Genomic DNA, 26,143 nt, shown 5'->3' on the forward strand with positions numbered 1-26,143 from the left:
ACTTGTAACATACGTATCCGTCCTGATGTCTTCAAATCAAATACTGGAAATAGCGAAACTTGAAATGAATTTTTATTTATTTTTTTTCTTTTAATTTCAATTTTAGAATGAGTAACATTTGTAGCTCAGTCTAATTTGAAGTTAAAATTTCCCGGTGTTAATGTGGATCTTGATTTGAGATGCTGTGTGTAGCTGCACAGAGAAGAACAATAACAGCTTGTTGCTAATAGGTATGATTTCTCTTTTGTAATCTCTTTTTAAAGATATGTCACTCTGCTAAGAAGGCTGATAATTTAACATCCAAAGATTATTTTAAATTTTGAATCTTTACTGTCTTTCAGTACAACTTTTTTTGACCAAAACTCTGTTTACTACTTACTCCCAAACATAGTCTGCTGAAAAAGCTCCATCATAAAGTGCTAGAAGGATGTTTTAATTGATATAATCTCATTTGCGGAATATAGCAATTTTCCTACAGCATAGTATTCTAATTCTGACTAGATTAATCCTTCTGCAAGATGAGAGTTAAGTGCTGGTTTCTCCATCCCTCCCAACATGCCCCAAAAGAACTGAGCAATCTCAGTTGTCACCTGAAAACATGAATACGCATAGGTTCTTAGAATTGGTCAATGTTTGTCACATAAATAAAGCTGTTTACTAGTTTGTTAAGGATAGTTTGTTGGTTTGTGTGTTTTTGTTTTTTTTTTTTTTTTAGTTTTATGATTAGCTTGGCTTATTGGCTGCTGTCTTTTACGTCCCTTAATAGCATTTCAAAAATTGTTATCAGTGCTTTGCAATTTCAGAAGTTTGACTTAATTCAGGGAATTTCAGGAGCTATTAATCTATAGCCTACATAAAATATCTTGAATTGTTTCTTTTTAAAAAAAAAAAAAAAAAGTAAGATTATCTTATAAGAGATCACATTGCCTGTAAAAAATAAAATACTGTCCGTCAATTAGAAACAAGCCTCTAGGAAAAGAGGGAAGTACCTGGAGTAGAAATAAGAATTACTGGAATAAAGAAAAACTGGAGAACTGAGCAACGGTGTGAAAATTGGAGCAGTTAAGAGTGGTGTAAAATGTCTGCTCACCAAGAAAACAGTAATGATAAATGAGAGGGTTTGGTAGGAGAGGTTAACTCCTGCTAATATTTGCCTTGTTAGTGAAATGCCTAAAACAGCATCACATGAAATATTGGGTATGTGATCCAAGAATAAAGGAAAATCTATTTAGCTGTATTCCATCCTTGTTCACTCAAACTTCTTGGGAAACTGGACCGATTGTGGTTACATTACATTACATAAAGTGTGAGAGATTCTATCAGAAACCTGACTGCAGAGGGCAGTGTGTTTGTGTTCATGCTCCTATTTCAGTCCCTTCGAAACTGTGTTTCTAGTTCAATCAATTGAATAACAGCAATAAGTTCCTTCAAAGAGAAGTGTTAAAATTCTCTTGAGTTGCTTCTGCATCTGAATTATTCCCAATGCAGTTAATGTTTAGATCCATACGTTCATTCGCTGTATTCTGTTAAACAGTTTTCATTTTTAGATTTACCTTGTTCTCAGTTCCAATTTTCTACCATTTGTCATTAATTGAAATTTTCTCCAAGCCTGGGGTTTTACCATCTTGCTATTGAACTAGATCTAACTCTTGCAAGATGTCAACACTGAAGCAGTAGCATGTCGATACCAATTAGCGTACTTCACAGAGTGTAGCAGCAATGCATTTGAACAAATGCAGCCTCCCTTCTTGTTTTTAGGGGTTGTATAATGAATGTGCTCTGGGAAAACAATGCAAAGTTGCATTCCAAAGATTTGAAATACTTATGTTTGTGTTCTGGGTTTCAAACCACTTTTTATCTAATCCACTGAAATTTGAAATGTTATGTTTAATGATAAAATTGAAAAATGATGTTTCACACTTCTGTTGAATGTCGCATGTACTTGGTTGTCACCTGCCCGATTTTGGCCAGAATGGATTTCTTTGAACAACTTTCTCTATTCTCCCTGCTCTTTATCATCACCTCCAGATTTCTGCATTACTGCTGCCTTCCTGCTTTTGTCATTGTTTTCCTCCCTTGTGAAAAAAGAATAAACAGTCTTTTATCTCCTACAGTCAGAGTGCTGTTGTGGAAAGTCGCCCTTACTGATGACGTCTGAAAAGTCCTGAAACAGGCCATCATTCAGTAATGCCTGAAAAGACGATGAATATTTCAACTCATTGTCCAGGAAACAAATCTACATATTCTCTCTCAGGCTGAAAAATCCTTAGCTAAATGCAGCTTTTACGTGAAATAGTTTCTCTGGCATCTGAATATCATTATAATCCTAGAAGACTCTAGTATTTTTTTTAATATTAAGTAATTCATTATAATACTTGTCAGTTAATCCTATTAGTAGCTTAGCTTCTAAGAGCATAAAACTGAAACAGAAAGGGTGAAATTACTTGTCCAAAATTACTCAAGCAGAAATAAGTTTTCAAAAATCATTATCTTAAATAATTACATTTTCCACTCCACACTGTTAGATATCTGTTAAAGATTTCTGTAATTATATGTAAGTCAGATCTCTTAAAGCTTCTTTAGACTAACTACATGTACCTTACCTCTCATTTACAAGTATATTGTTATTAATTTCTACCTATATTCATTTTCCAATCCAAAAAATACTTTGCCAGAAAGAAGCCGAGCAGAAGGTATGGATAGTATATGTTTGTGAGTCTGTGTTGACTGAAAGAAAGGAAAAGCTGAGAAGATGGTAGAGATGTGAGTTCAGACCCTATCTGAATGGATCAGGGGAACTCAAGAACAGAAAAACTGAACGCTATCACCCAAATTAACTTTTTTTTTCTTCCCTTCAGTGAGGCAGTATTCTCTAGTATTTATTCTTCCTTTCCTAACAAGGACCTCATTTGGGAAATGTTCACTCAGTCATTGGATTTTCAATGTAAGGCTATTATATTATAAAAATTGTTGGGTTAGACCACATAGACTTGTCCCAAGGACATTATACTGATCCCTGTGGGTGTTTTGTGTTGTAACTGATTACTGTAGAGCTAAATGCTAATGGTAAATCTTAGTGTTCATTTGATTTGCTTTTCAACTGCATCCTTATGCACGTAGTGTTTGAAGAATTAAGAAATAATGGCAATCAGTTGTTAGATTTGTTAGTAAAATACTGTGGGTTTGCCATCCAAAATGTCTGTGCTCATCCTGGGAACTGTTGTCCTGAAAGTGGTGCTTCAAGGCTGATAAAACATACACGTAGGTCTTGATTCATAAAAGACAACAGAACTTTCTTTTCACCTTACCTGGTGTTAACTCCAGATGGTTTACAGCAGCTGTAGCAGGAGTTGGATATTCCAACAAGAAAATACCTCCACACTTAGATGCTTTTCACCATCTGAGAGTGAGCTCTGTAAGGGCTTTTCATCAAGTTCCAACTTGAGAGGTGTCTGTGCTGTCCTCAGCTGACAGCCATTTAAAGAGGAATACTGCACTTGGCTTGAATCAGTTGTTTAGTTTAGACAACCTGAAGATGCAAAGATAATGTAATTTTGTACAGCATGCACTGTTGTACTGAAAGAAACTGGAGTAAGATGGGCCATATAGTATTTATGGAAATCTAGTAGGAATTGGTAAGGGTTAATTAACACTCTGTAAATCTTTAAGTGTTTTTTAGATCTATTTTTAATGAACTTTCCCAAGATTTTTATTTCAAAGGTGGTTTCTTCCTGAATTAAAAAGTGGTTATCTTTCTCTTTTTAGTTTCTCTCCCTCTCTATCCCCCCTGTCTTTCCTTATTTTTCTTACAGTAGAGATTTTTGCCTGGTACACTCAGCTGTAGCTTTTTCTTTTTGTCTGTTTTCATGTTATCTCTGTGGTAGATTTTTCCATGTTTTATCAATTCAGGCACAGCTTACCAGAGGCCGTTTTATCATTTGTATTTGTTCCCATTTTTAACAAACGGAAAAATAATTAGTGGTACACCCTGGCAGGAGTAAGGGATGCTTTGGCTAGAGTAGCTCCTCTTTAGTTGGCAGGTCACGAATCATTCCAGTGTTTTTGTTGCATTGTGTGAAACTGATAAAATTCCACCCATCAGATAACTCATCACAATTTGCTGTTGCAGGAGGTCTGTCTACAGTGTGCAGTATCACTCCAGAGTTGCTTCTCTCCACTTGGTAGATTTTGAGGTTTGTTTTCAATTTTCAGAATACAAGCAGCAGGACGTTGTTGATGTCCAGTGCAATTTACTCTTTCTTCCATGCCTTTTGCTGCATTACTGATAACATAAAAGAGGATGGAGGTAGGGGAAAAGCAATACAGATTTTTACATGTGGAAAAATACTACCGAGCAAGACTAGTGTAATAGAATGAAAATATCAGTAGTCTCTAGTAATTCAGGAGCCCTTATGTCAGTGAGGTGCTAATAGTTGCTCTTGATATTTAAGTTTTTCCTGGTTAAACAAAGAATAAAATGGAAACAAGTGGATGTCTGGAAGAATTTTGAAAATGTGTGCTTTACCCTACTATTCTCTAGTCTGTTACATCCTTTTTCATGTGTACTTGATAGTCCCTTTTTGCACAGACCTCAGAAATACAGTTTTCATTTTTTGTGTATGTAATTACCTTTTGATATGAGAACTGCTTTGCAAAACACTTTCTAAATTAGGTCATTCTGCTGAAGAATGTGCTGGGCTAATTATGATTATTTTGCTTCCCTGGGCAGTTTTGTGCTTATTGAATTTATTAAAATACTACTTTATAGCTGGAGCTAAGAACTTGCCCAGCAAGTCGGCTGAATATGAGCCAGCAGTGTGCTCAGGTGGCCAAGAAGGCCAACGGCATCCTGGCTTGTATCAGGAACAGTGTGACCAGCAGGGCTAGGGAGGTGATCGTCCCCCTGTACTCAGCTCTGGTGAGGCCGCACCTTGAGTACTGTGTTCAGTTTTGGGCCCCTCACTACAAGAAGGACATCGAGGTGCTTGAGCGGGTACAGAGCAGGGCGACAAAGCTGGTGAGGGGCCTGGAGAACAAGTCCTACGAGGAGCGGCTGAGGGAGCTGGGCTTGTTCAGCCTGGAGAAGAGGAGGCTCAGGGGTGACCTTATCGCTCTCTATAGGTACCTCAAGGGAGGCTGTAGCGAGGTGGGGGTTGGTCTGTTCTCCCACGTGCCTGGTGACAGGACGAGGGGGAATGGGCTTAAGTTGAGCCAGGGGAGTTTTAGGTTAGATGTTAGGAAGAACTTCTTCACTGAAAGGGTTGTTAGACATTGGAACAGGCTGCCCAGGGAAGTGGTGGAGTCACCATCCCTGGAAGTCTTCAAAAGACGTTTAGATGTAGAGCTTAGGGATATGGTTTAGTGGGGACTGTTAGCGTTAGGTCAGAGGTTGGACTCAATGATCTTGAGGTCTCTTCCAACCTAGAAATTCTGTGAAGAAGCTGTGTGGCACCTGGTATGCATCGCTGTCTTCCCTGTAGTCTCGAAGGGCTTTTGCTTCTAGGCAACATCTGGCACCTAATAATCAAATTTCGTATAATTAATACGTCATATTGCCCCCAAAATAAAACCCCCAGAGGATATGGGACAGCGTGGAGACAGCAGCTCTCCTTAACTTTAAAAAGAGAATGAAAAGGATATTATTTTCTTTTTTCCTGAGAAAGGTTGTTGAAGAATTTTTTAGGTAAGAACTCATCAACTACAGGCAAACATTTGAAACATGAAGTCATTTACCCGTGTTCTTTTCTTTTTTAATGTGCCATGTAACTTTGAATACTAGTGAAGTACAATTAAATGCTACCACAAACAGTAACCAGAATGAGACAAAACACTTGAGGTGTATTTTCAAATACCAAGCATAGTTGGTAAATGCGTATGAGGAGCTTGCAGCGCTGAAGCCAAGTACCTGGGACCTAGCTCTTTAGCCAAGTCTCTTACAGTAAAGTATTACTGTCAAGTTGCACAGGAGTTACCAGTGCGTGCATTCGGCTATAAATCTTCTGCAGTTCTCAGGTGCGTTTCCAGTGGGCGGATGAAATTATCTTTTGCTTTTTGCTTTACATCCGTCTCAGAGTCTTGGCTTGTTTTGCAATAAGCCATAGTCAAGACAAACTTCACGTAAGTCCAGAAGTTACCCAATCAATTATAATTGATTAAAAAAATAATCAATTATTAATTAATCAATTATTAATCAATTAAAAAAAATCATTTTGTTCTGACTGGGAGCTAAAACTACATGTTTGTAAAAATGGTGCTTTATTTCATCCTCATCAAGCAGAAACTGGCCTACCTCAGTAAAAATAAAAATGAAAAAAATAGAGATCTGGAAGCAACTGTCCCTCAACCTTTATTTATTTATTTATTTATTGCCAGGGTTATGTCAAGCAGCTGCATTGCACAGATAAGTTGTCTACACTGGTAGAGTTTTCTCTGCAAATCCTCAGTCTGGAACAGTCTTTTTATCTCTTTATCTCTCCAAGTCATCTCATTTTAAATTTTATTTGAAGACCTTTTCCATTTACTGAAGCTCTATTTTCCTGCTAGTCAGTGCTGTATTTAGCAGTTCTTCTCCTGCTCATGCTTATACAGTTTAAAGATGAGGTGAACCTTGCACTTTGGAGTCATTCAACCAACTTAGGTATGAAAATGATAATACAACTTCTCATAATTAGTTTTCTTTAAACATAGACTGCATTTTCTATTAGCCTCCTGGTTTTAGGTTCAGTTAAATAATAGGCATTTAAATGTAGTGCCAGGCTATTTTTTTGTTGTTGTTAGGATATTTTTACCACAAGTGATCAAACTAATAGGAGAAAACAATTATTTCATTGAGTTTTAACTCCATGGGAAAATCTGAAGCATATTTCATCTGACTCTGAAAACTGTATTTCTTTCTAACATTTGATTGTTATTTTTCCATTATTCTTCATACTAGAGTATATGTTTTGGACGAGAAGTAACAAACAGTATGAAGAAAGTTAGGAGCAGCTACTGCTCATCAGAAAGCTGCCAACTCCTGATTTCTCAGTAGGGCATAGGAAACATACTGGTCACCTTAGGTACTGCAGCAGTCTCTTTTCTCACTAAAATAACACCAGTGTTTTCTCTGAATAAAAGTGACTGCTGTCTTCTCTTACTAAATTTAGGAAATTGATGACTGGTCTTTTAAGAAACTAGTGCGCCCAGAGTGATGGACTGCAGGAGCTCCTTACTGAAAGCCACTGGATAACCTGCTCCTGTGCTTTAACTTCGTTGCAACCAAATTTCATCAGCACTCTTGATATGTATGTGCTAAGACCATAAATTAAACTAAGATAGGGCTTGAGCCCAAACCTTGAAGTCTACTCATCCATCTCCAGTAGCAAGCTGGTTCTTAACTCATTCTTATATTCCATACCACTTCTAGTTTGGCTCCTTTTCCAGTACCCTGCTATATTGAAACTTTCATGGAATCATAGAAGATCCTGAGTTGGAAGGATATTGGAAGGATCCACAAGGATCATCAAGTCCAACTGCTGGCTCCACCCAGAACCACCCAAAAAATCAGACCATGTGTCTGAGGGCATTGTCCAAACGCTTCTTGAACTCCAGCAGGCTTAGTACTGTGACCATTGCCCTAGGGAGCCTCTCCCAGTGTCTGACCACCCCCTCCACAAAAAACCTTTTCCTGACATCCAGCCTGAACTTCCTGTGAATTTACTGAAATCAGACAATTAGTTCCACAACATTTATTTTGCCTGCAATTCCTCTAGGTAATCAAATACTCTATCAGGCTAGCTTAGTGTCTCACCAGTAATAAACACATACTGTGCTTTATTCCACTTCTCCCTGTTACTGCACTGCTGACCTTTCCTTCTTTAACATTTGTTCTAAGGTGTTGCATATAATTTAAGAAAACCTAAACAATCATTTTCTTTCTGATGTACAAATATATATTACTTTTTTGTAGTAAAAATGGCTCCACTATTAATTTGCTGGCCATTTTTAAAATTTATTTTGTATATCTTTTCTGTCCTTTTCCAGGATGGAGATAATCTAGTTCTCACACTTTGATTATCTGGATCTCTTTCACTTTTTTTTTTTTTTTGGTTCTATGCTGGCTTTGAAAAAGAATTCCTTTCCTTCTATTGCAAAAGTCCGGATGCCTTTTTTTATACGGTTTTCTGCAGAGCATAAAGTATCTTTTCATGCTGTTGCTATGACGTGATGCGACATTAATGTCAACGCTAAAGATGCAAGCTGATATCTTGGTAAACTGGCACTGGTGCTGTACGTTTGGTGTTGTGAAACAGTGGTCTGAGGTTCAGTTTGTGTTGGCTTAATTGGTTAGCGACTGAAAAGTCAGGTCAACATTGCAGGCATCTATTTGAAGGCGTATTAATCTGACCATGTTGAACCTGGATGCTGGGTAAACATGTATGAGAGGCTCTGTCGTGCAGTTCATTTACCTGAACTAGTTATCTATGTGCAATAGCACAAGGATCAATGCTGTCTAAAACCTAGACCCTTTCAAGTTCTCTGCCATCTGCACGTAAACATATGCGCTGTGCTTTTGATCCAAGTTCACCACACAAAACACAGAGCAGATTTAGAGCTTTTAATGCCTTTAATGTCACTTATGTCATGGTAAGCTGCATGGCTGAACTGATATGAGTGGGAAAATATATCATGAGTGGGACAAAGTTGTTTTGGGCTTTTATCATTGCTTTTTCAATCAGCAGTGAAATGTTGATCTGCACCTTTTTTTTTTTTTTTTCGATAGTATAGAATCACAGAATGGTTTGGGTTGGAAGGGACCATAAAGACCACCCAGTTCCAGTCCCCCTCCCATGGGCAGGGACACCTCCCACCATACCAGGTTGCCCAAAGCCCCAACCAGCCTGGCCTTGAACACCTCCAGGGATGGGGCATCCACAGCTTCTCTGGGCAACCTGTGCCAATGCCTCACCACCCTCTGAGTAAAGAGTTTCCTCCTAACATCTAACCTAAACCTACCCTCTCTTAGTTTAAAGCCATTACTCCTTGTCCTATCACTGTATTCCCTGACAAGGAGCCCTTCTGCAGATTTCCTGTAGGCTCCATTTGGTACTAGATAGTCACTGTATTAATGTGCATGGATGTTATAGAGGGCAAAAAGACAGGAGCTTTTTAGTTAATCAGAAACATACAAAACTAGTCTGTAAGCTCCAAGTGCCTCCTTTGCACTTTCCATCAGCTAAAATCTTGTCTCCTACACTATATACTTCTACATTGTTGTGCCAATAGCTGATTGAAATCTTCAATGGAATATTTGGTATTTGGTCTCATAGTTGCATTTCTAGTTTCAGCTCTCTGTATTTTTAAGCATGGATATTTAAGCATCTGAGCAAGTTTAGAGAAGTGAAAATGTACCTGGCCACACTGAACAACTGCAGATGGTATGGCAACTAAGACACTTGGCATGGCAGATTGACTATTACTGTAATAGAAGACTTACTGAAATCACTTCAGATTTAAAAAGTTAGTAAAAGTCTAGATATTTTTAAATGGTTACAGTATTTGTTTTCATAAGAGCTTAGAGTGGTTAATACCCTGTTTCCGACTATTTTGCTCTGGAGTACGTATAATTTATTCTTAGTCAAAAACAAGCTCTACTGTTAATCAGTGAAAATGATCTTTTGGTAGTTACTGCCTTCAGATGTAGTTTAAGCGAAGGGATGTGTGGCAGCTCCTTGATAGCCATTTCAGCTCGTGCCAGTTCAAATGAGACCTTTGTCTCAAATTCATTGCAGAACTTTTAATACTCTTAAATAATGAATCGGTCCATTTACCTACATCTCCCTTCCCCCCAGCTATCCTCTTTTCTGGAAGATTTTGTCAATGTTATCTCAGATTTGCTCGGTGAATGTAATATTTTCCAAATCATTGCAGCTGAGATAGTTGATGAAGGAAATGGCTGTCTGGATAGCAATCTGTTTCAGAATTATCTGTAGCATCAGTACCTCGATAAATATTTGATCTGGTTTTGAGAGCTCAGTTAAACTCAGCACACTTGTTATAGTGGAGGCAATAAACTCAAACTACTTCCGTAGATCTTTGGTTTTTATCTTACATTATATTTTGGTGGAAAGTTGAAGAAAAGCTAACTTAAAACCAGCAGTAAACGTGAAGTCTGTGTTTCTAGGGATCTGAAGGAAAAAGAAGTGCTGCTTTCATTCTAATGGGTTGTTAGTTTTCCCCAGATGTTCTGTGCAGGTCTGTGCTTTGATGCACTCCCCTGTCTTACAAATTGGACTCCTTCCTAGGTTTGAGCAAAGTAGACCTAAGTCTCTTTCTATGACCTTTGGGGAAACTTGGAGGATATTGTAGCCTCTAACGTGAACTGGTGAGCATGTCTATAACTCTGCTTAGTTGCTCATGAGCAGGATTCAAAGAACTAATATTATAAATCTCCTTTTGGGGTTATGTTATTAGTGTGTTCATGTATTTACCATTATAAGCAACATGCATAATTTTGAGTAAAACTTCTCAGGACAGCTTTTCCCTACATAGTGGTAATACCCTACCTTAGTTTTGTAAGACATGGCGATCCGTAACTCTGTGCTTCCCCTCTGTGATTAGTGGGAGGTAAGCTAGAGATGGCAGTTTAATACCTTGACAATTCCTAAGTTTGTCAAAATGGTTGTAAATATTAATTGTTTTCCAGATGCTGAGGTTGAATGTAGTCTTATAGTCTGTATTGTTTTAAAATGCACTTACTGGTGTCTCAGGAAACTAAAAAAAGCTTTGTACAAAACAGTATATTACAGCTGCGCTCTGCCAACCTGCAATCTAAGTGTGTAGTTTATATGTATCTAAGATGTAGACACTTGATTCTTCCAATAATTTTTCTAAATACCTTGAATTATTACTGTATAATATAAAGAAAAATCTCAACAGTTTTAAATGCTTCTCTATTACCCCAGGAACTAAACTTCATAAAAGGCCATTAATGGTTTTTATGGATATATCTGAAGGTAACGTTTCAGATCAGGTCTTCTCCAGGTAGTATTTCGCTGATCACCTCCTAATCACTGGTGCTGGTAAAAGATCTGTTGAAGCTCAGTGCAGCCTCAGCCACTGATACGCTGTTTAAATCACACACATTGAACTTGCTATTTAAGACTGATATGCTAAGGAAGTCACGGTTACCAAGTCATTGTTGTTTGTATGTGTTTTTCAGCTTTTCCTTCATAACTTCCAAGTTCTTCTGCCAATTTCATCTGGACAGAAGACTAAATCATCTTTAATAATAATAATAAAATTTGGGATACCACAAGTTATATGAAAATACAGGCAAAATGAAAGACTACCAGGGCTGCTATGTGTTTTCAAGTATTTTATAACTATCAGGAAGTATGCATGAGACTTAGCATTTCTAAATTTTCTGCTGTAGGAACATAAGGCAGTCATTAGAAAATCAAACAAGGCTTTGTTATGGTCAGTGATCATGGATCTAGCTGCTAAAATTTAAAAAATTATTCAAGAGAATAACATAATGTATTCTCTTATATTAGTTTGCCTAGCTGTATGACTGCAGCATAACATATTTACACAAAATAGTGCATTGTGAGTGTTTCAAAGAAGTATAATGCAGGACCTTATCAGTAAAGGACTATGGGAAGTGGGGAAAAAAAGGTCAGATTCAGTGTGTGTTCTGTAGAATACACAATGTGGAAATAGATTCAGAGCTCTAAATCTACACAGACCAAAATTGTGTTAGGTAGTGCTTTGGGAAAAATATTTGCCTACTGGCCAGGTAAAGCTGACCTACAAAAAGAGCAGACTGCTTTTGCCTTGGTTTCTGAATTAAAATTCCTCTGCTAGAAAGAGGGTTTTGGTACCTTTAAATAAGTTACTGGAAACAAAGATGTGGTTTTAAAAGTATATTTTCTCTCTTGAAAACAAAGCCCTTTGTTTTCTAAATGGGAGGGGGCAAGTAATATCTTAAAGCAGATGTTGCCAAGTGGTAACAAATGTTCAAAGAAGAGCAAGCAAACCCCTATCAAGACCCATTTCAATTTCCAACTTTTTTTGTGGTCTGTGTTACAGTTCATCCTGACAGCTGACAATAGCTTCTTTGGGATTCTGTCTGGATTTTAATTTATGACTGTTTGAAAAGTCATAGCCATAATGGCATAGGAGCAGATGGCACTATGAGGGTCACAGACCCGAAGATTTACCGGAGGGCTATGAAATGCTATGACACTACTGCAGTCTGTGATGATGCTTTGTCATGTTAATTGGACGCCTAGCCAGAAGTTGGGAGGTTACAGTTGCCAGAAATATCTGTTCTTGATGTCAAGTCTAAAACAGTCTGAAATGCTGTCAGATCTATTAAAATAATTGATGCATCAAACGTAATTTCCTTTAAAATTGTGATATGATAGCATGAACAGCTGGTGATCCCTGTTGAAAACAAATGATGTAGCTTTAGCCTGGGCATCCAAAGTCATCTTGCTGCCTTCAGAATTATACCCTAAGCTTCAGAAAATCATAGGAAGTTTTGTTAGTAGGTGCAGTCTTCCTGCAGCGTGCATTGCATTTGATTTAATATAACACTTGTATCTGAATATTTTTGCCTAAGGTAGGATCCATGAATGTTTAACCAGTAGCTGGTAGGAAATGTTTGTATCTCCCCACACTCAGTGGTTGCCTTAATCTCCCGCATTCCCACCTGCCCACCAAGCCCACGCTGCTGCTGTAGCTCTTAGCCTCAAAGTGGAAGCTGCCACTCGGAATTTCAGCTCAGCGCTCGGTGAGCATTAACTTCCCAGTTTGCTTGTTCGGATCGAATCATAGCCTTGTGTGGGAGTGCCTTTCTGTCATTCTTGTGTTCTCCCTGCCAACTGTGCTCCAGTGAACTAGAAAAGTGGCTCAAATGGATGAGATTCTGACACTCTTGGAAGCAGGATTCAAATCTATTTCAGCTCCTTGTCAGCTGGCAATAGTAAACCAAAGGAAAGGACTGAGGGAGAAACAGCATTTAGTTTTTTTCTCTGCAGATTCCAACCTTGTGCACTGACTGTACAGTTCAGAAAATGGATTTCGAGCTGTGAACTGACTGCAGCATGTGATTTGACGTGCTGTGTCCGTCAGTGCAGTGATGGAAAACCATTTATAAAGAGTCCAGAGCCACATCAAACTCATTTTCCCCTCAGTCTTTAACAGGAATGTGATATTTGTCAGAGGTAAAATTAGTAGCGGAAATGTGTTGACAGTATGTATAGAAAGGTTGGAAGCACTTACTGGTGGAGGAGAATTCAGGAAGATCTTACAGAGGCAGTGACATTGCTAGTCCAGTAAGAGCTAATGAAGCCTAAATTATCAAAACGTAGGATAGTCGATGTACTTCCCACCTGTACTTGGGAAGAGCAGTTAAAGGGCCTCAGTTCAATCACAGGTGAGACCTGGAGACCTTCAGGCCTTGAATAACAGAAACAGGTCGCTCACAAATATAGATACAACAGCAAGACTGAACATGGGAGTGCTTGTGGAGCTGGGGGTTTTTAGCTGATATGAGCTACATCTCCACCACTCAGGAGCTGGCCAAACCCACCACAGGACATCATGTTGTGAGTTGTCAACCACAAGGTCTGTATGCCTACAGATTTACCCTTCCATTATGGCTGGTGATGTTCATAGAATAGAACATGCTCCACAGGTTCCCTCACATCCCTAAAACATGCAGTAAACATGAAAAATGCCCAGTAAAAACATCTGAGACTGGAGACAGGAGAGCAAAATGAATGACCTAGGAAGGCCTTTCAGACCTGGTATTAAATTGAAAATATTTTGTTAGCAAGTTCTAAGTAAAAAATGAACAATGATCCTCAAAAAGGTAGTTGTGAGCAAACCTGATAGGTTTATATGGACTTGAAAGATTAAAGGTGAGTCATATTAAGCTCTTTATCTGTTTGCTTTCAGATCAGTATTAGAAAAATCTGATTTGTTGAAATATGTTAACATTATTTTTAACTCTTTTTTGATTTGTTTACTTTTACTGTGTTTTTGTTTTGTTTTGTTTTGGTTTTTTCCCCCAAAATAGTGCTCTTTTGATGTTTTTTAGAGGGGAACCCCAAAGGCTTTTTCCTAGTTTTCAGAAGATGATGTCTTTCAGTATATTCAACTTTTTGAGGTTTTATGAAAGGCCAGTATAAAAACAAGTATATTATTTTGTTTTTTCTTAGTGTTAAAGGCCTTTTGTTAGCCAGTGATTACAGTTTGGCTCTTCTGATCCCTGCCCGATGGTGCACAGATGGGAGGGCGTATGGTTTCATCCATACTGAAAAAATCCTTCCCTTTAAAGACAGATCTGCCGGTGGTTGTCCTGACAGGCTAACAGTGTTGTGGTGTTCCTGCAACTTCGGTGTTTTGTTTAAGATCCAGGGATGAGAAAAGAGGTGCGTGCCCTCTTGTGCCAGGAGCTTTTTTGTGAAGCACCATGTGGATGCCCCTTCCCATGGCAGTGCCCTGCACATGAGGAGCAGATGGCAGCTCCCGTCTGCTTTGGGGGGGAAATGGTGTGTTCCCTGGGGGTGTTGCTGTAGCCCTCATAGTCTCTTTTACTAGACCAAAGTACAAAATGGTTCCCAGTGACTGTCAGCTTTGTGAAGAGCTCTGCTTTATTAAAATTAACCTCTTGTTCCTAGCTATGATTGTAATGTCAGCCTAGTATGTGCTGCTGTGGTGTCATAGTACTTTCGCAACAGTGACATTAGCCATAGACTTCGTTATAACATACGTATGTACAGAATGCTATGTGCAAAGCTCTCTTTGGGTAAGGGCAAAACGAAGAAAAATGTAAATAATGTGTTTTAACCTTTGCATTTCTATTTTATTTTACTAATAAAAGGGCTGGTCATCTTTTACACCACAGTTCTGACTCTGAATATTTAAGGAAGAAGAGGGGATGTGCAGTGCCTCCAGGCCTCGGCATGGAGGGAGCTGGGGAGACAACAATGTGCGTGAGCTTCGTGCTGCCTCCTCATATCACAGCTGGCAGGAAACATAAACCATTGGCACCAGAAGGCAAGCACTGCAGATTCAGAACAGGCCACAGTCTACGGACCAAGGCTGGACTTAACTTTCTCCTGGTTAGCAGTGGTGGTACAGTACTGGCCTGAGCCACAGCGATCTGGTGGCTGAAGGGAGAGACGTTGCATTTTTGCTGTGTGTGTAGATATAGCATATGTAATATGAAATTTTCAGATGGAGATAGAATCATAGTCATTCACCCTGGAAAAGGCCTCTAAGATCATCTGGTCCAACCTTTGACCTAGTGCTGAATCCACCACTCAACCGTGCTACCAAGTTCTCCACCCACGCATTTCTTGAAGACCTCCAGGGACGGTGACTCAACCACTGCCCTGGGCAGCCTGTTTCAGTGCTGCACAACCCTTCCAGCAAAGAAATTTCTCCTAATGTCCAACCCAAAATAAACCAAGATAAAGCATTGGCTAAGTTCTGAAGCTACTAGCTTTTTCAGTCTCAGTTGGGTGTCTTGCTTGCTTGCAGTGCACCTGCCATTGTCAAATGAGTGCTTATGATACACTGTGGTAGGGATGCTGTATTTTTATAAGCTGATTAAGATGTTCAAATAAGTCATAAATCAAAACTACAGTAGACCATTGCAAGATTGTGTTGTTTTAACATGAAAAAATGTCCCTTGAGAGCTTCTATCTTAGTATAAGACTGAATGGCAACATAAAACCCCAAAAAAACCCTTTCCATTTTGGAACTCTGTGTTACCGGCTGTGAACAGTAACGAACAAAAAGGCAAACACGCTCCTGCTAGAAGGGGTCAGGCGTTTTCACGGGGGTTATAAATACACATATGCACCACCAACCACGCATGTTCATTATTTCACGCTGGCAATGTAAAGTTCAATGAGTAACAAAGCCAAAGTTGTTGTTTCAAAAATCTGTTGCTAAGCAGTCGGTTTTCTCCTAGCAACAAGTGTGCTGCAGCAGGGGAGGCAATTGGATACCGCAGGGGGTATGCTGGGGCTGGGCGAAGGGGAGAGAGCAGCAGCCTGGGGCTGGGAGCTTCCTGCAGCAGTGCCACGAAACACCCAGCTGTGTTTCTCCCAGTGCTGGTGATTGAGCAAGGCAAGCGAGGGCAGCAGGAAGGGACATGTAAGCAACTTGTTCCTCAGTCACTTTGGTTTAGCGAGGGATCAGCTGTATTACTACCTGTCCTCATGTTAAAAACAAGTAAATCTATACAGAGCTGCAAGAAAGCTCTGTTTCATGTGTATTTGAAAAAAAAAAATCAAACGCTTAATTCTTCAAAATAATTTTATTTCTCATCTCATTTTAATGAGTTTTGAATTCTGCATATTGGAAACAAATGACTTGTATGTTACATAATTCTTTTGGATTGAAAAAGACAATGCATTTAATTTGGAGAAAATTATTTTTACTTGTAAGTGTTAGTAGTCAATCCAGTTGTTTTTAAGCCTTATAATATGGACACCCTTCAAAATCCCTGCATGAGAACACATCCATCTCTGTCACAGCAGATGCAGAGCTACATTTATTTCTGATGGAATGGCTCATTTCAAACTGAGGCATAGTGTCAGAGTTTTTTCTGTGCTTGCAGAAAATAGCTCCTCACAATGACCAAACAGGTAACACGTATACTCCTTCCAAAGAAGGAACTGATACTTGATTTCTTCTTTGAAGTCATATTTCCATTACTTGGATGTGTTTCAGTACAAATTTATCAGCTAAAAGGAAAATAGGAGAGTGTATTCTACAGATAATGTGCTATTTCAGTCTATGTAAGTGTAAAGCACATGGAATCAAAAAGATGCATGGAATCAAAAATGAAACATCTATATTGATCATGGAATCCATTTACATGTGTATTTTTATCACAGAAGAAGGGAAATATCACCTACAGAATTTTACTTATTTGTCCACATAAAAAAAACTCTTGGTTTTCTCTCACCAATACTTCTGTTTCATTATTATAGTACAACACTGTCAAGTCGCTGGTTAAGCTTTAAATATGATAGATTTGTTTGAAAATAGCAGCCACCTTAACACATGCAAAATAGGCTGAAAAAGTAGCGTGTAACAAGGGGCAGTTTTGTGATGCTAAAATTACAGTGCATATGGATTTGGTGTGCATGCATTGCATATTAAGCTTTGCAAGTCATAGTCATAATTCTTCATTTTCAAAATTTTAAAAAACATTGCATGCTTTTATTGTGACTTTTTGCATACCACTGTGGAAAGTTGATTCTCTCTTAGACTGGGGCTTGTTATGAAAAATAGTGAATGGTGAAACTTACTGGGAATATGGTAAATTCTCTGTCTTTTGTAGATTTTTTTTTTTTAAATTATTATTTTCAACATCTGTATAGCTTTGTATCTGATCGTACATTGGCAGCTTTTAGCTTGTTGGGCTTCTACAGGTCATCAGTGAATTGGGCAAGTGGCATGTCACTGTTCTGCTGCTCACTCTGCTCTTCTTACTAGAAGCAAAATCGGTCCACTTTGGTTTTTATATTCTCATAAGGTTTTGTTATAGCTGTTGTTTTTGCGAAGAGAAACTTTTAGCTCTGAGAGGTATTTTTAGCTAAACAAGGTCCAAATTTAGAAGCTCTTCAGAGAAGTCCTGTAATAGATGTACCTAGAAAAAAATACAGTATGAAAATCTTATCTGGTAGAACTCAAATCTCCATGTCTGAAGTCTTTTGCAGCCCAACAGGCTGCAAAATCACCAACGTGTTGGTTGTTTCTGATGGTTTTTTGTGTGTTAGGCTGGCAACATTTCTTCTCTCGATACTCTTGTTTTCATCCACTTATCATTTCTTTCTCTGCAGTTAGGAGAGTTCAGTGCCGAGAGTTCAGCATTCTCTCTCAAGAAGGCAAATGGACATATGGTCAATGTTCCTGTTGTAATTTTTCTTCTTTGAAGTAAATTTCTTGACTTTTGAGAACATCAGCCACCTATAGTCTATGTTTTTCTCAGAGACAATGAAGTTGTTCCTCTTGATCTCAAATGAGATCTCAAAGGAAGAAACCTCAAGTGGTGCTACTATTGGGATTGCCAACTGTTTATTTTCCAGGGGTAGTGGAGAAGTAGTAAGATGATTAAACCTTAAGAAAACCTCCAGCTCTCTTAAGCAGAATTTTTTGTCACATGGAGGAAATCACAGTGATCTTTATATTGTTACTTTTTTTTTTCTTTAACTTCTTTTGTGTGTCGTTATTTCAGATTGTATGTTTGGCACTTTATGATAAACCTCTGGCTTGCTGAGGCATATGATGGGTGACAATTATAGCTTTTATTTTTAAAAAGTTAGTTCTGTGGGGAAAAAAATGAATGTCACAGATTTTCATTTGCCTAAAAGCAAATTAAAAAGCAGTGACTTTATTAGACTCATCTAACTGGCTAGTTCTAATCAGAAATTAGTTATTTTAGTGGTTTTTCCATTTCTGCTCTGTTTATTTTTCTAGATGAGTGTTTTCCATTGACTGTTTGGTTAATCATGATGACAGGTTTATTTGCAGAGAGAGAAAGCCCATTTGCAGCAAGGAAGGCTCCCTTGCAGTGACTACACTACACGTTTATTTAAGCTTATTATTGGTTTGTACAATTGCTTATTGTATCACGTTGTTCAGATTATGAGTGATATTTTATTAATTAATAATGGCACACTTGCTAATTGGAGATTTTACTTGGAGACTGTGTCAAGCTGCATTTGGAAATTAGAATTCATTTGAATGTTTTTCTTTTTAAAAACATTTAGTTGATGAAAATAACTTTGCCACTTAGAAAATGCAAGAGGAAAAAGAACTATATAAAAATATAATATTTTCATGTCTGGTTTATTAAAGCATGTATTTAATTTAGTTACTGGTTTTATTGTGCTATCAGCATAGCCCAAATTTTAAAGGTATCTTGCTTATCTAGGATCCAGATTGATACGTACTGGCATACTGAAAGTTAACTAGATGGACTGAAGCTTTAGGTTCTGTTGAGGTGAATGCTAATTAAATAACTTGTCCTACGTGCATTTAAAAATTTCATTGTGCATCTTTCTGTGTCCAAAAGACTGTGAATGATCCTTTAAAAAAAGGGGCAAGACTTATGGATTTGACAAGTAGAATCCATTAATTTTGTCATCTTAGTTTTCTTTCAGAAAGAAGCTGGATTTTGCCATAATTTTGCTTTTTAATCTTTGTTTTCATTAATTGGACATTTCTCTGCACCTGCTTCTTCAGTGTAACCCAAGGAATTAAGAGGCAGTTCTTCCTAGGACAAAAGCATCAAGTAATAATGTTGCACAAGCATGACAATATTATCACTCGCTTTCTGCTAATGATTATCAGGAATGTGGGTATTCAGTTGGTGGAGAACCTGGTACTGAACAGGAGTCGTGGAGGCTCCCTGCCTTATCCTCATAGCCATCAGAGCGTGCAAGCCCTTCCTGTAGGACCCAGTCTGTGCCCTGCTGCTGCAAACAGAAGGCTGTTCCAAAAACTCCCTGCTCCAATTGCCAGGAATGCTTTTACCTTTTTTTGGTAAACTTACTCACAGCCAATTTATATACATTTATTCTTGTGCCAACATTATTCTCTAACTAAAATAGTTTTTCTCTACTGTTCTCTATACTGTTTTTACAGCAAGTAACTTCATCTCCTCTCAGTTTTAGATTTGCTAGGTTAAACAAACCAAGCCTGTTAGTCTTTTCTTGTAAATTAAGATTTTTATTGATCATCCTGGTAGGCATTTCCTGTGCCTGTTGCAGTTTGAATGATCTTTGAACAGGGACCCCACAAAGTGCCACAGGAGGTCTTGCTGTCACTGTACAGCCTTCTGCCTAATGGAAACTTCTCCTGATGCCACTTGTTTTCCTGTTTTGCACTGGCAACTTTTCACACTGTCATCCTGGGGCTGCCTGATACATCCAAGTCCTTTTCCCAAGCTACTTGCAGCCGACAGGCTTCCACCATGCTGCAGACCTGCTTTGCTGCTGCTCTGTTATTTTCCACTTGCCGTTACTGACTTCTGCTGTGTTTCTGTTACTCCGGTTCTCACGATCAGCCCGTTGTTTCCATATTGTATCCTCTTAACTTTGTTTTCTAATTGTCATCGCTCTTGTGATTCTTGTGATGTCATTTGTTAAAACATTAAACAAGATTAGTGCCAAGACAGTATCCAAAACACAGAAGATACAATCCCTGTTCTTAATATATGCGAGACGAGTATAAATGAAGATTATTCAACCCAGTGCTTTGGATGGAATGCGAAGATATTTCTGTGTATTCAGACTCAATAGCTGTTTTTATTGACTGTATTCGTGCAGGTACCTAGGAGATATTGGATAACAACAAATGACTTCTGTTTTGACAACAGTGCTAAGGGCCCTCAGTCAAGGGTTGGGCCCGATTTGGCTGAGCATTATGAAAATAATCTTTGGACAGATGTTTTTGAGAAATGAATGAAGAATAGCAGGTTTCTATGTGGGGCAATGTGTAATGAGGTATGAGGATGCTGATAGAGGGAGCAAGCACATTTGAAATCGTTGAATAAATAGAAGGAGACTTTGAGACTCCAGACTGAAGGAAGAAGGAGTCTTCAAGATCTGGAAAATAACCTGTGGCAGAGAAGCAATATTTTTTTATTATTATTATTATTATTTTATTTTTATTTTTTTAGAAAGACAGCCCCTCTGTATTCTTGCAAATCGGACTGTCCCTGTTACTCCTGGCTCTGAATTCTGACAATGCCTTGGGCACTGTGAGGGGCTGTTGGCCTTTCCTAATGCAGACAGGATCTGAAATCCACAAATTTATGAGGACAGTTGATTGCTCTTAGTGACCAGAGTAAATAACAACACGTTACAGAAACAGTCAGGAAACACTCCTTGCAATGATGGCACTCATGCACAAAGGAATCTTAAAAGTTTGCCTTTGCTTTGTCTGTGCAGCATCTGATCGGAGTTCTCTCTCTGAGTTTTTTGAGTTACAAAAGCAACCTCTGCATGTGGAACAGGCCAAAAGAGAAATATAAGATTTGGTTAGAGAATTCATAACGTGAGGACATTATGAACAGCCAGAAGTTGGAAGCCTAAACACATGTAAGGGAGGTTGCCAAAAAACAACCACCAAGAACTGCTAGGAGAAAAACAAACAAAATCATCAAACCAAGCATGGGGAAAAGTTACAAATGAAATTTGCACAAAGCTGCAAAATGAGGAAGCCCGCATGCATTAGGGGCTTTTATTACAGTGTGCTAAAAGCAAATGTCATGAATTTATCACTTTCATCCTAAAATTTAAATGTATCACCTAGTGAAAGGGCTGCAACAGGCTGTTCTGTCTTAGCAGGATGCCAACAGTTGCATTAACATCTCTGTCAAGTATTGTAGCATTTCAAAATGTGCAGGGAACAAATAGGTTGGGGGGTATATTGGTGTAATTCTTGAGGAAGTTACAGTTTCATTATGTTTTGTGGAATGTGTGTTTTTTCTAGTAATATTTCTTGTTCTTTACTAGAGTAAATAATGTAGCAGTTTTTCTAATTGATTCAGGTTCCAGAAGCCCTGCAGTATCTCCTTAATGAAAAGTGTGTGTGCCTATTTATAGAGAGAATATCAGGCTGAGGCTTTCTCTTTGTTTTTTAAACTAACGTGCCAGGTGTGAAGGCATGAGCCGTATGTCACTCAGGTACCCCTCCGAGTTTCGGCAGAGCTGATGTATTGCTTGAGTCTGTCTCCAGTCATAGAGCAAGAGACCCAAAGTTATTCTCTAGGTAAATGCTGCCTGCACATTTACAGCCAGATAGGTAAAGGCCAGAACTGGCTAGCTTTGGGCTTGTTTTTCCAGTTAGGAAAAAAGGAAAACGATGAGTTAAGGACTACAATAATTTGTATGGATTTCTGAGAAACCTTAGAGGGTTTGTTTGTTTGTTTGTTTGTTTGTTTGTTTGTTTTCTGAAGAATTGGGTACAGAGGGCAAGCATATGCTGGCAGCTGGTATGCTAGAGGTCAGTTTTCTCGGATGGGTGATGGTGCGAGGTCACTGAGGGGTGTTGCTGCGTGGTAGGGAGGCCTGCTCCTCCTCCCCGGGGTCTGTCGTTGAGTGCTTACCAGGGCAAAGTCAGGCAAGGACTGCAGACAATTAAAAATAACCTGTGCCTCAGAATTTTAATGAATCCATTTGGGAAGGTGATCTACAAGCTGGACACTGGCAATATCTAACATCTGACCATCATTCTGAGGGAGTTAATGAGTCAGGGGATATTACGCCTTCTTTCATCTATGTTACTTCTTTAAGCTCAGCCCACAGCTGTAGTGACCAAATGTCACTGTCCTTTTGATGCTCTACATGAAATGAGTTGAATTTTCTCAACATTGGTTCTTTGGAAGCAAAGCTCAGCACCCAGGTGCTGCCACCCAAGAGAGGAAGGAGTCCTCCTCTCATCCCAGCCAGCATCATTGCCAGGGAGTGGCTGGGTTTCAGGAGACTCTCCATCTAAAAGGCCGTGGCCTCAAATTTATGAGAGAACAGGATGCAACCTGATTGTCCATGCAAGAGCAGTTCCCTCCCAAATGCTAAATAGCTTGTATGCTTATTAAAGTATAACAGCAGCCAGACAAGAGGTATTTGCTCTAGTTCTATCACCCGGGTAAGCTCAGCTATGCTTTTTTCCATATAGAATAGAGCAGATTTAACATAACTTGTTTCTGTTCCCATCAACAGGCAAATCTGCAAGATTTGGTTGTTTCCTTAAGTCTTTTAAAAGAACAGCCTTTGTCCTTAGCAAGTGGGGAAAGTAAATTTACCAGACTAAAAATTTACCAGACTAAAAAATTTGCCAGATCAAAAAAATTACCAATATTCAAATAACTTGCATGTTTAATTAGCATGAAATACACACAAGATCCTCACAGAGAAAATTAATTGAAAATGAATTAGAGATTCAGGTCTTGAAAATCAGTAACTACCTCTCTCTCTATATATATATATATTTATATGCAGTCAATAATACATATATTCCACCTCCTTGCTTCATTTTTCATAGTTTTACATCTGATGCCTACCAGTCACTGTAATCGCTTTCAGGGATGGTGTTTTTCCTGCAGAAAAGTTATCTGATTTTTTTTTTTAATCGGAAATACTATTCACCCACTCTGGAAATGCTGACTCATTTCGCAGCTTAAAAAATCCGCAACCAGAAAAGCCCTCTAGTACCTTTACGACAGGATATCTGTTAGGCAAATTAGCCTTTGTTGCATTTATTAATTTACTTGCCAAAACTTCATGTTTCTTTGTGTGGTTGTTCTTTGGAGCGTGGTCTGTTTTGTTGCTCTTACAATGTAGCCAGCAGGCTGGCCATGCTGAAAGTCTGCCTGCTGAGACAGAACCTCGTGGGGGATAATTCAGGGTTTGCACCATTTCAGTACTTTCTAATCATTGGTGATTAAGTTGGATTGGAGGGATAGATGTACAGAGAGAGAAAAAAAAAAAAAAAATGATCCAAGGGGTAGGAGCTGAGAAGTTGCAAGGAATCTGTAAGCTTGTAATCAGGACACCTCTGTGGGTAAGAAAAATTTTTGGTCCATGTGCACTTTCCAATACAGCATCACAAAGTGCATATGACTGTTAAAACTATTATAATCTCAGAGTAATGTTCTCTTACTGGTTGCTCCAAAACTTTTCCTGCACGGTAACATAGATGATTATGATGGATGGAGATTTCCACTGGTTCATTCAGGCTATATCCCAGTGGGTTTGGACACCTTCTTGGATAGCATGGTGTTGAGTCGGATCCAAGCCCTTAGAGAAGGACACAAAATCTGCATCCAGAAAGTTCCTGAGAGAGTTTTCTGCCTGCTGGATGTGATGTCTCTACAATACCGGTGCAGTGTTAGTCCCGGCACGCTTCCCATTCTTCAGGCTGAATCAAATGCCGTGGCTGTTGCCCATGGAGCTGAACTTGGTTGTTACTGCCGTAGCTGGGAGCTAATGGTGCCAAGTTATGATCTCAGACGTTGCAAGACTTGCTGAGGGTGCTGAAGTATGCCCGCAGGATATGAGCACTTCAGGACACATACCTTTGAAGAACTTAGGCAACGGACCTTGCCACAAAAGCTCGGTTACTTACTGATTCTTGGTAGCTGGGTAGAGTTTTTGTTGTTCAGCTTAGTTTTTGCATTCTGGTATCTTTTTTTCTGGTCCAAAGCCACTTCTTGTTGGTGTTGAATAGCCTGCTTTAGCCCTGCTCCAGGCCGTTTATTTTGTTTTTAAAAGAAAATAAAATAAAAAGGCATATTATCTAGTCTGTAGCATTCTGAACCCATCACTACCTACACGTACTTCACTGCTGGACCATGTCATTTGAGCTTCTGGGAAGTCCCACTGTGGCCAATCTCAACCATTTTTTTCTGCTCTTTTTTGCAGGCTCTGATTCTTCACCAGCTCGGGCGCTACAGCTTGGCTGAGAAGATTCTCAGAGACGCCGTGCAAGTGAACTCCACAGCCCACGAGGTCTGGAACGGCCTGGGGGAGGTGCTGCAGGCTCAAGGCAATGATGATGCCGCGACTGAATGCTTCCTGACAGCACTGGAGCTTGAAGCTAGCAGTCCCGTCGTCCCTTTTACCATCATTCCCAGGGTTCTTTGAGAGGGTATCTTGACCAACTTATCTTGGTCTGACTCGTGGGTGAGGAAACCCAGTGTTTCAGGCTGCCTGGTAACTGGTTAGTTTGAAAAACTTTAGAGCTCCAGTCTTTTGCAGGGAAGTGGCCAAAACAGTGACATGATGCATTATCTTGGTAGACTGAGAGGACAAAACGGCTAACCAGAGCCAAATCACTCATATCGCCTATGTTTTTGCCCTGGTAGTTTTGAAACTTCATTATATTGTTCATGGATGATGTGCCATATTTTGTTAGTGATACTTGAGTGTTACATAAAATTATAATGGAATCAACACCAAACGTAGAATAATATATTCAAGTTAAAATTCAGTGGCAGAGCAGACTATTTTTAACAAGGCTGTTATGAAAACTGTCCTCTTCCTGCCTCTCAACCTCTTTTGGCCCAAAGTCAAAATGTGAATTTTCTGTTTCCATCTCTATTTTAGTCCAGGCCAGAAAATCAGTTGAGTTCTTGTTTTTAGTTGTTAATAACTGTGATGTGTGGCTGTTATCTCTATTTAGAGCAAAGGCTGAGTACAAGAATATTTATATTTTACCAATGTATGCCTGTTACAGAAAATATATTAGTTATTTAAGTTTAACTTTTTTATGTGAATTCAGAGTTTATTTATCAATGGAAATATGTAAAAAGAAGCCTCAAATGGAGTATTTACCAACATTCCTTATACATGACCCACACTTGGCTAAATGGGAAGATTATGTTAATAATAAAATGATTTTTAAATGGAACTTTTTCTGTGTCCTGGTTAAGAACCTGGAGGAATAGATATCTTGTGAACATATTTTAGTGATGTGGGGCCTGTGGCTGGCTACCTTTGATGGTGAGCAACAACAAAGTTTTAAATGCCTTGAGGACCATAAAGAAAATAGAAGCTGCTATGCTCTTTGCCAATTGTATAGTTATTTGAGATTTCAGGTTTCCTTAAATCCTCACTACTTTTTTACTCCTTCCACTCCAGCTCTCATTGAAGCCAGATTATTCTGCTTCGCCATAATACATGGACTTTCACGTATACCTTGTTAGTGCTTGGGAAGAGCACATTAAATATTTATGCACTATTCTCAACATCTCCCACACTTCACTTCCCTTGAAGGGAAAGTTGCCTGGTAACATATTACTGCCATATCAGTATAACAGGGCCAAACGTTTAGAAGACACACATTTGTCAGAGTTTTCCTGGGATGCATGGGTAAGAGTCATTCTTTGTGATGAATATTCAGGGTGTGACAGTTAGGGCAGTCCAGTGTCTGCTCGCTTAAATACTGGGCTTACATGGGAGCTGGAAAGAATTCCAGACTCCCAGTTAGACTGAATGCTCATTGGTATTTGCCTGACTGGTCACAAGAAGCAGTTTTATAGTGCTTAGTGCAAGATAGGAGATGATTGAGAAAAATAATGGCACACGTTTTTCTTCATAGCTCACCAGAAAGCTTGCTTACCTCA

General features: G+C 38.9%; 1 protein-coding gene across 1 annotated transcript in view; it reads left to right on the top strand.

Moving 5' to 3' along the window:
- Positions 1-25,428, top strand: part of TTC7B (tetratricopeptide repeat domain 7B) — a 134,118-nt gene extending 108,690 nt beyond the window's left edge. Inside the window, exon 20 of the mRNA XM_032189229.1 lies at positions 24,441-25,428. Coding sequence (XP_032045120.1) covers positions 24,441-24,662 — 222 coding nt within the window. The 3' untranslated portion in view covers positions 24,663-25,428. The remainder of the gene's footprint in view (positions 1-24,440) is intronic.
- The last annotated feature ends 715 nt before the right edge of the window (positions 25,429-26,143 follow it).

Source organism: Aythya fuligula, chromosome 5, assembly GCF_009819795.1.
Source record: "Aythya fuligula isolate bAytFul2 chromosome 5, bAytFul2.pri, whole genome shotgun sequence".
Lineage (NCBI taxonomy): Eukaryota > Metazoa > Chordata > Aves > Anseriformes > Anatidae > Aythya > Aythya fuligula.